At 33.7% G+C, this 16,054-nt stretch overlaps 1 protein-coding gene across 4 annotated transcripts in view; it reads left to right on the top strand.

Annotated features, from left to right (window-relative positions):
- The window catches only part of ANAPC10 (anaphase promoting complex subunit 10), a 122,257-nt gene that overhangs the window by 26,608 nt on the left and 79,595 nt on the right, over positions 1-16,054 (top strand). For all 4 annotated transcript variants that reach the window (XM_025384723.1, XM_025384722.1, XM_025384725.1 and 1 more), the window contains one exon: positions 8,061-8,181. In XM_025384723.1, the coding sequence (XP_025240508.1) occupies positions 8,061-8,181 (121 nt within the window). The remainder of the gene's footprint in view (positions 1-8,060; positions 8,182-16,054) is intronic.

The raw sequence follows: 16,054 nt of genomic DNA, 5'->3' as shown, positions 1-16,054 counted from the left end.
GAACACCAAAAGGAAATGTTAAATATTTATTGTCAAAGATTGTGACTGAACCATCTGGTATAATTTAGGATTGTGATTTAGGATTGGGTAGATTTTTTTAGCGCTTGAGAACTAACTTTTCTACCTTTATTATATACATTCAGTATTCAGCTTTCTTCCATTTGATCTTCATCCATGTTTTCATGAACTTTATTGAAAAAAATTGTATTACAAACAAGTTTGAAAGAGGTTCAATTTGGAGTTTATATTTTGTTAAACAAACTATTTGGTTCCTTAGATGTTTTTTTCTTCACATAGAAAATAAGCAACTCTTGATTTATGTAGCAGTTTCTCAGCTAGTTGAGCATGTAGGTTTTAGAAATAATTTATATGTATTACTGATCTGTTAAGGTGAACATATATTGTAACATATATAAAGTAACATTATTTTATATCTCATTGTCTTTTTAAATTAGAACAAGCTCTTTCTCTGCTCTGGATGAGGACTTGGTGGGGAGCATATAGCACATTTTTTGGTAACATACCCAGTTTTCTGTTTATTTCAAATGGCAAAATATATTTTAAAAATAGACATGTTCAGTTCTAGTGAATACTGAAAGCCTCAATCTTGCTTTAAAGTTTCTTTTAAGGTTTATTCCTCTCCCTAAACTTGGGCCTGTTGCAAGTTGGGTGTAGTTTGCTTCACTTACCCTGCCTAGTTTTTTTTTTGTTTTTTTTTTGTCCTTTCACATTTCTGAATTTGTTAGATCTGCTAGTATGGGAACGAAGAAGAGGTCAGAAAAGAAGGAAAGTCTGTAATTGCCAGTTCTGTCTTGGTGATATAGCATTGGTGTTCTCTGTACCTGGCTATATATTTAAAGCTATTATCTTATGGATGCTTTTGCGGGTTCAGAGAATCAGCCACCACATTCACTTAATGCTATGGATGATTCATCTGCAGTTCTCTTATTGAGGGTATATTAATCATCTTCTTTTTCACATGGTAGTACTTCCAGCTTCCTGATGAGGATTATTCATCCTTTCTAGAAAGAAACTAAGGTAACCTTTCAGGTTATCAGGTTATGAAGTTCCCTTTTCCCAGTTTCCTGAGACATTTTTGGATTTTCTCAAATGCCTTTTCTGTATCTATTCATACGGATCATATGGTTTTTCTTTATTCTGTTGAGATGGTAAATAATCAAATTCAATATTTAATTATTTATTTAATATTTATTCTGTTGAGATGGTAAGTAATAAACAATAAAGATTTTTTTATTTGTAGTAAAATATTTAATATAAATTTACCGTTATAGCCTTTTTATTTTATTTTTTGAGACAGAGTTTTGCTCTTGTTGCCCAGTCTGGAGTGCAATGGCATGAACTTGGCTCACTGCAACCTCCGCCTCCTGGGTTCAAGTGATTCTCCTGCCTTAGCCTCCCAAGTAGCTGGGATTATAGGCATGCGCCACCACGTCCGGCTAATTTTGTGTTTTTAGTACAGACGGGGTTTCTCCATGTTGGTCAGCTGGTCTCGAAATCCTGACCTCAGGTGCTCTACCCTCTTCAGCCTCCCAAAGTGTTGGGATTATAGGCGTGAGCCACTGTGCCTGGCCAGCCATTTTTAAATGTACAGTTCAGTGTCCTTAAGTACATTTCAGTGTTGTGCAACCAATACCACCTCCATCTTCAGAACTTTTCATCATCCTGCGTGGAACCCATTAAATCATAACCATCCAATTTCCTCTTCTCTCCAGCCCATGATAATCAGTGTTTTATTTTTTGCCTCTATGTATTTCACTGTTCTAGGGACCTGATATAAATGGAATTATACAATATTTGTCCTTTGGTGTCTAACTTATCTCACTTAGCCTAATGTTTTCAAGGTTCATTCATGTTGCAGCATGTGTCAGAATTTTATTCCTTTTTAAGAATGAATAATATTCCATTGTATGACTGTGCCACATTTTGTTTATCCATTCATTTTTCAGAAGACATTGGGTTGTTTCTACCTTTTGGCTGTTGTAAATAATACTGTTATGAACATTGGTGTGCAAATATCTGTTCAAGTACCAGATTTCACTTCTTTTAGATATATATCCGGAAGTGGAATTGCTGGATCATATGGTAATTCTGTGTTTAAGTTTTTGAGGCACCTCTATACTGTTTTTCACAGCAGCTGTACCATTTTACCTTCCTGCTGGTAATGCACAAAAGTTCCAGTTTCTCCACATCCATGCCAACATTTGATGATAGTCATCCTAATGAGTCTATCTCATTATAGCTTTGATTTTCATTTCCCTCATGATTTGTGATATCAAGCATTTTTTCATGTGCTTCCTGGTTATTTGTGTATCTTCTTTAGAGAAATGACTACTTAAGTCGCTTCCCTCTTTTTACAGTGGGTTGTCTTTTTGTTGTTAAGCTGTAAGACTTCTTTATATGTCCTGCTGCAGTTGCTCAGCTTTGCCATTGTAGTGTTAGCTCCCATAGACAATGTGCATATGACGGAGTATCACTTGGTTTCAATAAAATTTTGTTTATAAAAATAGGTGGTGGTCCACATTTGGCCTGCAAGCTGTAGCTTACCAAGCCCTGCTTTAGAGCAGCAGTTCTCAAACTTTTTAGTCTCAGTACTGCTTTAAACTCTTACTGAGTGCTCCAGAAATCTTTATATATATATCTCATTATTTACTATTTTAGAAATTATAGATTAGAAACTTTAAATTTTTTAGTTATTCACTAAAAATAAACAATAATTAACCTATTATGTGTTAACAACATAAATAACAATTTTATGAAAAATAACTGTCTCTTCCCAAATAAACAACAGCAACAAAAAATAGAAGAGTGTCATTGTTTACATTTTTTCGTGAACCTTTTTGGTTCACAAAAAAACAGCTGGAGTCTCATTTCTGCTTGTTCATTAAATCTGTTACAACATCCCATGTCAGATAGCTTCTGGAAAACTCTACTACATATTGATAAGAGAATGATTCTGAAAAAGGCAAATTACATCTTAATAATATTAAGAAAATAGTTCTGACCTTGCTGATCCTCTGAAAGAGTCTTGAGGTCCTCCGCAGGTCCCTAGACTACTCTTTAAGATCATTTCTCTTGGGCAAGATTAGCTTCATTACTAAGACTTGACTCGTATGGGATCGCAAACGAATGTCTTAGGTATTTAAAGAGGACTTTCCACTTTGGTTATTGGGAGCTTTAATGATTCACAGTCCTCTGTGCCCTCTGGAAATTGTTTAGCTTACTGCTTTCCAGTAATTGTTCTTTCCCCAGTGCTTGTTCTTTGCCTATCCTTGTGAAGTTTTGCTGTATGCATGTTCATATTGTGTTCAGGCATAAAATGAAGGGGACCCCATGTATATTTCTGGAGTTTTCCTTTGTGTAGCTCCTTTGTCATCAATTCAGTAGACTGCCAGATTCTCTTTGGCTTCTCCCTCTTCACATTGCAGTCCCGAAATTGCCTGCAGCCAAAAACCTACTTGTTTGTAGGTCTCACCTCTTGTGTTTCCTTTCTCTCAGGACCTAGAGGCCTGTGTTGCCTGTTGCTCAGCATCTGTGGATGCTTCAGATATGTTCTCCAGTATTCTAATTGTCTGTGGTGGGAAGGCAAATCATGTAGCAGTTAACCTTCATGAGCAGACATCTCGGACTTTCTTGTTTTATTTTATTTTACTTTTTCTTAAGACCGTATCTGCTGAAAATTGTGCATTTGGTCTCATATATCCTTTCAAAACATGGTCTTTGTTTTGTAGTCTTCAGTGAAAACTTTCATTTTAGCATCCTGTTAACATTGATACAGAGGACATTTTTCACTTCTTTTTTTGAGGTGGAGTCTTGCTTTGTCACCAGGCTGGAGTGCAGTAGCGCAATCTTGACTCACTGCAACCTCCACCTGCTGGGTTCAAGCGATTCTCCTGCCTCAGCCTCCCCAGTAGCTGGTACTACAGGCACACACCACTGTGCCCAGCTAAGTTTTGTATTTTTAGTGGAGACAGGATTTCACCATGTTGGCCAGGATGGTCTCAATCTCTTGGCCTCATGATCTACCTGCCTCTGCCTCCCAAAGTGGTGGGATTACAGGCGTGCGCCACTGCGCCTGGCCCGCATTTGTAACTTTTATACCAGGAACATATATGGAAGAATATAGTTATTTATAAATATTTGCTTCTGATTTAAACAACTATGTGGACTCTGTTTATTTTGTCTCAACCTCCTGGTAATGTATCTAGCATGTTAAGAAGAATGATTTTAAAAACATGTTTTGTAACTATTTTGTTTTTTTACATTTAACTTTAAATGTAAAGCTATCATCTATCAAATACATTTAGCTTTAAGTTTTGTACCTTAGGGTTTATTAGTTACTCTTATATAATGTTGTCACATAGACCTGGATTAAGTTCTGGCTCTGTGTTTTACTAGATGTGTAAACAAGGACCACTTGCTTAACCTGATGTGAACCTCAGTTTCTTCATTACAGACACAGTAATGCTGTATTAATTAGAAATCAGAACTTCTAGTAACAGAGCTTTAGATAATGGTGTTTTCTACAAGGTGGAAATTTATTTCTTCTACCTCTTTGTGTAAGAGGAGCCTGGCAGTCCAGAAGTGGTATGGCAGCCTCACAGTGTGTTTGTGGACCCAGTTCCCTTCTCTTTTTACATTCCTTCATTCTTAGCTTGTAGATTTTATCCTCAAGGTTGTCTTATGGTTCAAGATGCCTACTGGAATTCCACCTATCATGTCCATATCCCAGGCAGCAGGAAGGAGTAGATGCGAAAGGTAAAAGGGGCATGTTTTTCTTTTAAAGAAACCTTCTTTGGTACACACCATCATTTTGTTTAAATCTTATTGGCCATAACTTAGTCATATGGCTATACCTAACTTTAAGGGAAGTTGGATCTTTTAGCCAGATATTATGAAGAAAGAGGGGATAAAGGGATTTTAGGTTAGGCACCTAGGAATATCTGTCACTAATGTCTTCCATCGGAATTTCATGGGTTCCAAACCCGATGAGAAATTATTCAGTAGGTGCTCGTATCTGCGGTAGCAGGAGGAGGCCAAAATACCAACTTTATAAAATGGACAGAACTGATGTTTGAGAAATATAACTGCATTATATCTTCAGTCAAGTGTGTTTCCTATTATTGAACCCTAGAATTAAACAGTCTTACCTATCCAGTTATACCACTGGACTAGGTAGCATGTGCCTTTATTAAATTGGTGGCCTGAAAGAACAAAGCAAATGTTTGGTTCCAGCTAGAAGCTCTTTCTCAGGAGAAAGGGTGTAGTGAATGAGGGGATAGAGAGCGTCCAGGAGTGTTACTTATGTCATCAGAAATAGGGAAGTATTGCCCTCTTCCTTCCCCGCTCTTGTAATATCTTATGCTACAAATATAGCATGATGCCTGGCATATAGTGAACATTCACTATGGAGTGATTATTATTATACTGATGGTTTTGAGCAGTTTGAGCTACTGCCACTATGTGTAATAGTCTGTATGTTTAATGGTCTCACATACATTGCTATTTGAAAAATAGCATGCTTTTCCATGAGATACTATTTTTAAAATTCATCATGAGATAAAATTGATCAATGGTTTAAAAATTTTTTACTCTACCTTTTAATTGTTTTAAACTTTTGGTGAGGTCACAGTTTCCTACGCAAATTTAGTGAAACTATTTATATAGCAAATCATACATACGATTTCTGTGGGTATGTGAACCTTACGATAATAACTCATGGCTTAGATAAAATTTAAAGAACTACAGACACCTACCTATTACTGTAAACTTGTATCAATGACTATTGAATGAACCAAGCACAATTAATTAAAAGGAAGTTTTGGTTAAAATCATGTGAGGTAGACAGATACATTTTTTAATTTCAACAGTGCCCTCCTACTAGCTTTTTGACCTTAAGCCAGTTACTAACCTGAGTGTTATGGTTTGTTTGTTTGTTTTTTTTATCAGAAAAACAGAGATAATAATAGTTCCTATTTGACAACATTGAGAAATAAATGAGACAATATGTATAGAGCATTACTTCTGGGTCAGACACAAAATATTCACTTGCTCTTTGCTGTTATTGTTTTTCTTATCATTAGTATTTTTAGTATTCTTTGCTTTTCTAACCTTGCCCTGATCATCTTGAAGGCAGTGAATAAGTGTACCTGAATTTCACAATTTAGAAATGTAATTATTCTGAGCAAAAAACTTGATCCTTTAGATCTGCCTTTCTTTTCTTCCTTAAAAAAAAAGTTCTTAAGAGCCATCTTCGTGATCTTTGATCTCTTCATAAGAAGAAAGATCATTTACTTCCTGCTTATGGCTCATCAAGGAAAAAGGTCTTCAAAAATTTCCTTTCTTTCTTTGCTTCCTCTCCTGTCTCCTTCCGGGCTCAGCAGAGAGAAAGATGTCAGTTTGATACCTTTGGCCTCTTTTAAAAACCTAGTAATGGTATTTATCCTGTCAGCAGTTCCTGGGTATTTAGTGTTTTACCTCTTGATCTGAAGAAAAGTCTTTAACTTTCCGTATTGCTTTCTAAAGAATAGCTTAGGCTGCAGAAGTTTGGTCTCCTCACTAAGAGCTACAGAGCCCCTGCTGTTTTTATAGGCTGACTTTTGACACAGACTACTTCTGTTCAAGGAGCTCATTGTTACTAAGTTAGTGCCAGTTTATACTAGAACTTAACTTTTAAAGCACATGTAAATAGATTTCTTAATGGGTTTTTGGGTAGGTTTTTAAGATCACCTAGATATATATATATTTTTTTTCCTGGTGGCCAAATAGCACATGCTCATTTTGAAAAATTGTTCAGAAAATATAAAAATCATAAAGAAGAAAATAAAGATCTCCTATGGTCCCATCCCACGAAAGCAGTCAATTTTACTATTTTTGGGTAATTCCACCTAGGTCTTTTTCTATACACGAATATAGATTTACATGCCTTTAAAAAATTGTTGTTTTCCCCCAAATGTGATTCTTTTGCATATGTTGTTTTATAATCTTCTTTTTTCCAGTGTAACTATATATGTACATGATTTTTTTAAATAGTTGTATAGCAGTTCATTGAGTGGATATAATGTAATTTATTTAACCAAAACCTTATTGCCATGGATATTTAGGCTGTTTTTAATTTGTTAGTGATTTAATCACAGGACAAGATTTTTCTGCATCCATTTTTTCTCCAAGGCCAGCCTTCATTAGACATCAGTTTTTGAGTGTTTGCGTTACTGTATTTTAATGCATTCTCAGAAGTTTGAATTAGTGGGTCAAAGGTTGTGTTTCTACTAACTGGCGATGAAAGCACCCTTTTCTAATCAAATTTGAGTGTTATCAGTCATTTAAATATTTTCCAATATGATGATAAAACTTATATCTCTGTGTGTTTTAATTTCTCTTTCTTTGATTATTAGATGTTGAACACATTTTCATGTTGTTTTTGGCCACTTGCATTTTTTCTGAGGTTCATTTTCTATTATATATTTTTTCTTTCCCTAGGATATGTATGTTTTAAAATCAATAGCAAAAGAAAGAAAGAAAAAAATCAACAGCAAAATTATGTTTCTTGCATTAAAACTAGGTTGTTCTATTTTTTTAAAAAGTAGTTTTCTCTTTGCTGGACTCAGTTCCTCACTTAGCTAGTTATTTTCAAGTATTAATATAGGAAATGAAGTACATACCTAGCAAAGGAAACCAAACTTATGAGAATAATTTCTTTGTCTAAAATACAAATGAAGTGGATGGAAATCCTTAATGCTTGTTTGCATGATAAAGTACCTAATTTGGCTTAACTGATCCTTCTTTGCTTGCATCTGGCTCTTGACCATGTTCTACATAGGAGATGTCTGTATAATAAACATATTATCTGGACCTATATTTAACATATTATCTGGACCTATATTTTTACATTTTTCATTTTTATTGTTGAAATTAAAAGATATGAAAATGTTGATTCAAATACTCCTTTTAGCAAACTATGATTTTTGAAGTCAGAAGATAAGATGCATTGGAAATCTTTTCATATGATGAAGTGTATGTTATTTTTACTTTATTGCTTTTAGAAGAAAAACAACAGTGAAGACATTATGTATTTATGCAGACTACAAATCTGATGAAAGCTATACTCCAAGCAAGATCTCAGTCAGAGTAGGAAATAATTTTCACAACCTTCAAGAAATTCGGGTATGTCTTTCAAATTTTTAAAAATATGTCATCCTTTAACTTTTACTTATTAGAAGATACTCACAGTTGACATTACATTAGATATGTTAAAATGTTAATATATAAAAGGAAAATATTGGAGAAAACATGTTTGAGTGTAAAATTTATTTTCTTCTGAATTCTGATTGTTCTCTTTATTTTTTCCATGATATTTTATTATTGAAATTATCAGACCTACGGAAAATCTCAAAGAATTGTGCAGTGAACCCCAATATACTCATCTCCTAATTTCTTCAGTTGTTAATATTTTGCTATATTTGCTTTATTACAATATGTCCATCTAATTTTTTTGTGCGTTTAAAAATAATTTGTGTGTATTTGCCCATTTCACCCCAATTACCAGTGTAATATATTGGTAGATTTATCAACATTTGCTTAATTTTCTTTTTTTAAGATAAAATTTATGCACAATTTTGCATAATCTTAAGTATATTGTTTGGTGAGTTTTGACAAACACATACATTTATGTAATCCCAACTCCTGTTAAAATATAGAACATTTCCACCATTCCAGATAATTCCCTCATATCTGTTCCCAGTCAGTCTTCATCTCTATCTTACCCTCAGAAAGAACTATTATACTGATTTTATAGATTGATTGATTTTTTTATCATAGATCCATGTTGCCTGTTTTACAATGTCATATGAACAGAGTCATACAGGATATAACTTTTATGTAAGGCTTCTTTCACTCAACCTAGGGTTTTTGAGATTCGTCCATGTAGTTGCAAGTGTCACTGCGTCATTCTTTTTTACTTCTGAGTTGTATTTCACTGTTTGAGTATACCACAATATATTTATCCTACGTGAAGTTATTAGGACAGTGCTTTAGTCCTGAAGTATTTCAGAAGTATTTTCAATAACTTTGAACTACGTAATTATCAAGCTCTGGCTGTTGACATTTTTGGGTCAGAAAATCATTAAGCCTAAATAATCATTAAAATCTGGTGGTTCTGAGAGATTTGGGAAGCACCTGTGATCTTTGAAAGGTCTCCAGTTATGTTAATTTGTGGTCTTAGTTCTTATTTGACTTAATGTTTATATTAAGACTGTGTCTCTAAATTTATATTTCTTATCGGAGTTAGTAATAAAATACTTAATACAAATGACATGTACTGCATATGTATTGACAGATAAGAACAGGTGAGGATATTGTCCAAGATATTTTTGTTGTTGTTTTGTCCTTTGAGATACTCATTTTTTTTAAAAAAAAATATTAAATAAAAATTGTATGTATCATGTACAGTATGATGGTTTGAAATATGTATACTTTGTAGAATGGCTAAATAAAGCTAGTTAACATATGCATTACTTTCACATACCACTTTTTTGTGGTGAGAACTCTCAAAATCTACTCTCAGCAATCTTCAAGAATATAACACTTTGTTTATTAGTGTAGTCACTATGTTATATACTGGATCTCTTGATTTTATTGTTCCTATCTAACTGAAATTTTGTACCCTTTGACCAACATCTTCCCAATCCCTCTTTCCATTATAGCCCCTAGAAACTATCATTCTCCTGCTTCTGAGTTCAACTTTTTAATATTCCGTATATAAATAAGGTCATGTGGTATCTCTCTTTCTGTTCCTGGCTTGTTTCATTTAACAGTAGTGTTCTCCAGTTCCATCCATGCTGCTGCAAATGACAGAATTTCCTTCTCTTTAGGGCTGTACAATATTCCATTGGGTATATATACCCCACAGTTTATTTACCCATTCATTCATTCATTAATGAATACTTAGGTTGATTCTGTATCCTAGCTATTGTGAATAAAGCAGCAGTGAACATGGGAGTGCCATCTTGCTGACATCTGAACTCAAGTTGTTTGTTACTTTGAGCTAACTTTTTGGTCTTGTTATAGACAATTATCTTAACTTACTTTTTTTTTTTTTTTTTTTTGAGACGGAGTCTCACTCTGTTTTCCAGGCTGGAGTGCAGTGGTGTGATCTCGGCTCACTGCAACCTCTGCCTCCCAGGTTCAAACAATCCCCATGCCTCAGCCTCTTGAGTAGCTGGGATTACAGGAATGTGCCACCATGCCCAGCTAATTTTTTCTATTTTTAGTAGAGACGGAGTTTCGCTGTGTTGGCCAGGCTGGTCTAGAACTCTGGCCTCAAGTGATCTGCCTCTCTCGGCCTCCCAAAGTGCTAGGATTACAGGCATGAGCCACATGCCCAGCCCTTACTTTTAAGAAACCTTTCTTGAAAACTAATTTCAGCTTTTGAAAATTTGAAAAATTGTTGTAAATTAGATAGTTTTCTTTTAATTTAAAAGCATTTCTTCTTTTGTCTTCTTTTGTCTGACAGGCCATGCTGGTTGATCTGTACTTCCTGTGCTTGAATAGATTAACAAATAAATCAGCTTGTAGTTTTCTTAAGTTCTTCTGTTCACCCAGTGCTTTTTAAATTCAGAATATTTAAAATTTTTTAAAAATCATAATCAATTTTTTTTTTCCTTTTTTTGACAGAGTCTTACTCTGTCACCCAGGCTGGAGTGCAATGGCCTGATCTCAGCTCACTGCAGCCTCTGCCTCCCGGGTTCAAGTGATTCTCCTACCTCAGCCTCCTTTGTATTTTTAGTAGAGACGGGGTTTTGCCATCTTGGCTAGGCTGGTCTCGAACTCCTGACTTCAAGTGATCCACTCACCTCGGCCTTCCAAAGTGCTGAGACTACAGGTTTGAGCCACCGCACCTGACCTCTTATTTTTGGACCAACTGACAGCCCTTCTTTTAGTCACATATCTGATACATTTAATTAGTGTTTGGTTCTCTGATGACTTGACATATTAAATTGTACTTCATTAAAAATTTCACATTATCAAATGATTGGATCACTCATACTGATAAACCTTTTGTAAGTAGAGTTGGCTTCTTTTGATTTATAACTAAAGATTTATCATATAGCTCCTCAGGCAGTTGTGATAAGTGAAACACTAGCAATAAAATGTTTTGATTTGATATACATGGTATATATTTGAAACATCCACTAGATGTCACTGTTGTCCTTTATTCTCTAGTTTCATAGCCTATTTGTAGTAAGTTCAAGACCTCAAGTAATCTTAGTTGTACTAGTTTTTCCTAGAGAATATATATGCAAGAACTCTTTGATGCATTTTTGGGAAGTGTACATATTCATGTGAAATTTCTAGGTATTTGTATTAAAGATGTTTTGTATTCTATTGTAAATTTTACTAACATTAAATAAGGATTTTGAGAAGTTAACAGGAGAAACTTTAAGTGATATTTGGACCTTGTAAAATACTTTTAATCTAGTCTTTGCTTCTATTATGTCATCTAAGTGCTGAAACGTTAGCCATATAGAAAAAGAGCTCTTATAGGTAGTCTCTTAATTTTTTCTAAGTGTTTATATTTCTGTTTAGTGACCACATAGCCTCATGAGACCAGTAATACAAAATATTACCAGGTGATAATGTGAGTTGTTTTCCTGGAAAACTCATTGAACATACTACTTTTCTGCAATAGTTCTCACTAAGGAACCATAATTTTTGGATGTTTCTTTAAATTATTAGTGCCTAGCTTTTGCAGCTCATGATATGAATACTTTTATCTTTTAATTATACATCTTTGTATGAGATTTATACTGTTTACCTTTTTTTCTTTCTAAGTTAAATAAGAGCCTGATGGCACTTTGCTTTTTAAGGAAGGATGAAGCAGATCATGATTTTATTTTTTCTGTTATTCTACCACAATATCTAAATATATATAAAAAATCTTTGCTGCTTCTAACTCAGATACTAAAACAAGTAATTAAAATAGTGTGAATTTTTTATGAGGTTTTTAGAGTCATCATTTAATTAGTTATAGTACTGATTTAACTGAGTGGAAAATCCACCTAAATCTTTTTATATTTTTCCATGGATGCTTGCCCACTGGAGGGTGTAGTGTAGTGTGTATTGAAATGTTTTAATAGATTTTTCTTTTTTTTTTTTTTACTAGAAATTATGAATTTGTTTACTTGAAATGCTTATTTTTTTGTAATTGTTGATTTGAAGTAGTAACTGAAAAAATAGTCTAAGATGAGAAAAGCTGATAGCTACCTTATTTAGCAATAAATTCTTTTCTATCCTATTTTCCTTCATTTTAGTTATGAAGCATGTATTGTATCTAGATCTTTGTTACTTCTATTGATAACTCTCTACAAAGGCATCAGACCCTTCCTTTAATACCCTAGAATGTGTATTTTAACCACTATACCAGAGGACTTAAATTGAACTTTCTGCTAAGTAGTCACAAGATACTAAAACTGAATTTGGCCAAACAGAATATGTTTAATGACAAAATTGAAATTATTTATGCTTCTCATTGTACTTTCTTGTATTCAAAATATCCCATTCCACATAAATTGAAAACCAACAATTTAAGAACATTTTATAAGATATTTGCAATTTATTGCTTCTACACAAGAGACTGTTTCTGTATAGAAGTGATAATTTAGCATTTCTGACTCTACATTGTCTTTCTTTGCAGAATGCCTCATCTCAGTTGGGTTACTTTTGTGTATGAATTTATGTTATTCAAGAGAAATTTTCAGATCAAGATGGTAGTTTTTAAATTCTTAGATCTTTTGCATTTTAGCATTATGTTTTGATATAATGTTGTTTTCTTTTGCTCTTAGAAGGGAAAATAATGTGTGAGATAATTTTTTTTTTTTTTATCATTTAGAGCAACAGACCAAAGAACATTATATTTTAAATGTGACCATTATAGCATTTTAGAAAATATCTCTAGCTGAAATTCAAGGATACTTAAAGTCCTTTTCAATTTGCTAACTAGTTATTGTTGTTTTTAAAAATTATTGTAGAATATTTTGTACTTAAATATGAAACTAAAGTGTTTTTTTAGACTTACTGTGACAGTTCTCAAATTATTTCTATATTGTTATATGAGAAACAACTTGTTAAGGTTAAGTAGATACTTTCAGCATATGTGAAAGTTGTCCTTTGGTTTATTGCTTCTAAAATTTGTGGCCATGAAAGGATAAAATATTGATAGAGCACAAGATCGAGTACTTAAGTGAATTTTAAGCCCTGTTTTTGTCTTCAGATAATAAAGCTGTTACCAAGTGATTTTTTTTTTTAAAAGAGGCTTGAAATAGGTCTTCAGTGTTAAAGAGAGCTGTAATATTTTCCCATGGTTTCATGTGGCCTTTTGCTCTCTACTTGTGTCCTTATTTCAGTAGCACAACCATGTGAGTCCATATATGGTACTTTGACAGAAGTGGTTCATATGTCAGTTCTTCTGATAAAATAATATTTCCTATTATAATTTGAGTTCCACTAATGTATGTGATAGAGTAAGAAGATGCAACAAAAGCTCTGGCTCTATTCGTTGATCCCAAAATCTACTTATATTTACTTTCTTATGAGGGGCCTATTTTAAACAATTTAATATAAAGCGGAATGACTTAGGCAGTATCTATAAATATCAATTGGTTTGATAAGACAGAAAGTGTAATTTATCAAGTCTTTGGAAAAATAGTTTTTGTTGAATTTAGATAGTTTAAAAGATTTTTTTTAAAAAAATTAGTTTCATAACTAACTTTAGTTCATCTTTGAAGTCATTGTAGAATGTTTTGGTGTGATACACATAATTTTTAGGCCAAAAAATGTTATCTTCTAACTTTCTCTGGAAACAATGTATAGAATTTTTGAAAATGTTTATTTGTTGTATGCATCACTTATTTCTAAAGTGGAGCTGAGGTAACTATGCATTTGGGGTATATTTCCTTTTGGAACTAAAATATGTTATACAGAAAAGTATCATCTGTATTTTTAAGAAGAAGTATCATCTATATTTTTAAGAAACTTTATTGTATCTTGTTTTTGTTTGACCACAAACTTATACTATAGATTATTTAAGAGATGTAGTCTGGCATTTCATACAAAACAGATTCATGCTTTATTCTGTGAATAATGCTGTGGGGCCTGCCAAGTGCCAGGTAATATGTTAGATACTGGGGATACAATAAAGTCATAGTTTCTGCCTTTGAGCACTTCATAGTCTCATGGAGGAGATACGCAAAAAATTCTCAGTTGCCATATAGTATAGTAAGTACCTGGAGGTGGCTATGGGAACACAATGGAATATTGTGTTTAAAAACACAATATTGTTTTGTGGTTTTAAGAGCCCAGTGTTTTAAAAAGCTGAAGAGGTTGATGGTTCAACTGACTGTTTCGGATAAATACAAAGCCTATTCAGGTGCAAAATCAAGTGGAGGCATTCTAGCAGGGTCATGATGTACATAAAGGTATGGAAGCACAGTAGCATGGTATAGTGACAGAAGTGCAAGTAATTCAGTCTGCCTGGAAGCTGGATAGGTCTGAGGGAGTGATAAGAAAGACTGAAGAAGTATTTATTCATTCAACACATTTATTGTGATGTAACATGGCTCCCATACATAAGTTTCCATTCTTGTAGGGAAATAAATATAGTATATAATTGTTTCAGTGAAAATGTATAGTCCTATTGTACATAATGTCAGACATTAAATGAGGAAACTTTGACACAGCTTAATCATGGGAATGCTGGAGCTGGAGCACCTAAAGACCAGGTAGGTATAATATTAGCCAGGTAAAAATTATGAGGATTTAATTAAGGCTACAGCAGTTGGGTTCCAGAGGAAGGAATATATTTGAAATAAATTAAAAGCACTTGTGACTGATTGCTACCTGGGATGTATTCAGAATATTGGGTAGAATTCGAGTAAGTAGAAAGAGGCATCTAGAATTCTTAGCTTAGGCAACTGGTTGAAAGTTGGCATTTACTAGAAATGGCATACAGAGAGGGAACATTCTGAGGGGGAGGGGCAGAGAGAAAGGGGCTTCGATAATAAGATTAATTTTGGTCACTGATTTCTGGTATCTCTTCAAATGGAGGGATTTTCAGTAGGTAGTCCATGGATAGTAGGGTATGGTGTATGGATCTGAACGTAAGGAAAGAAGTCTGGGTTAGAGGTATAGATTTGGGAATCATCAGTGTGTAAATCGAAGTTTAGATATAAAATAAAAGTTCTAGGGCTGGGACCATGAAGATGCCAATATTCAATAATTGAATAGGAAAAGGTTATCCAGTGACGAAAGCTGAGAGGAACTCCCAGAAAGATGAGAAGAAAATTAAGAGAATATGTTGTCACAGAAGCGGAAAGAAGTCAGGAGTATCTAGGCAGATAGGGACTGAAACATTTCCTGTATTTCATGTTTTAATAGGCAGTTTGCTTAATGTAATTTACTTAATGCAATTCTGAACTAAGGTAGTTCTTGAAACTTGTTTAAGCACTCTTTGGAGTAATTGTTTCTAAATTTATAGATTGGGAACTAATGAAATGATTTAATAGCAGGAATTCCATCTTTTCTAATTATAATATTTGTGCCAAATAAGATGATTCTGAGGAGGATTCTTGTGTGTTTCATAATGTGTTGATTTGGAAGGTTTTGTGCTGCTAATGCATACTTAAAGTAAACTTAGAAGTTGATGAATTTTCTTTCAAGAACATTGTCCTGTAAAGGTCACTTTTTTCAAGTGATCTTTTACAGCAGTTATAGAAGACCTACACTGTTTCTTTTAGGCAAAATAGCAATGGTAATAGCTTAGGGCAAAGAAGACAAAAAACCTACAAAATCTAAATTCCCTTTATTTAACCATATGACAGAATATAATTCAATAGAAATATGCATTTTACTTATGAAAATGAAAATGACATGGTTTTAGAAATGTAGATTATCAACCCCTCTTATAAGGAAAACATACTGGGAATATAGCCTGCTGATCAGAGCAGGGTGGGCACCTGTCTGAGAACCTAGCATAGTGTCTGAA

The sequence above is a fragment of the Theropithecus gelada genome, chromosome 5 (genome assembly GCF_003255815.1).
Source record: "Theropithecus gelada isolate Dixy chromosome 5, Tgel_1.0, whole genome shotgun sequence".
Taxonomy (NCBI): Eukaryota; Metazoa; Chordata; class Mammalia; order Primates; family Cercopithecidae; genus Theropithecus; species Theropithecus gelada.
Note: the sequence above shows the minus strand (reverse complement) of the source record. Positions and strands in the feature narration are given on the sequence as shown.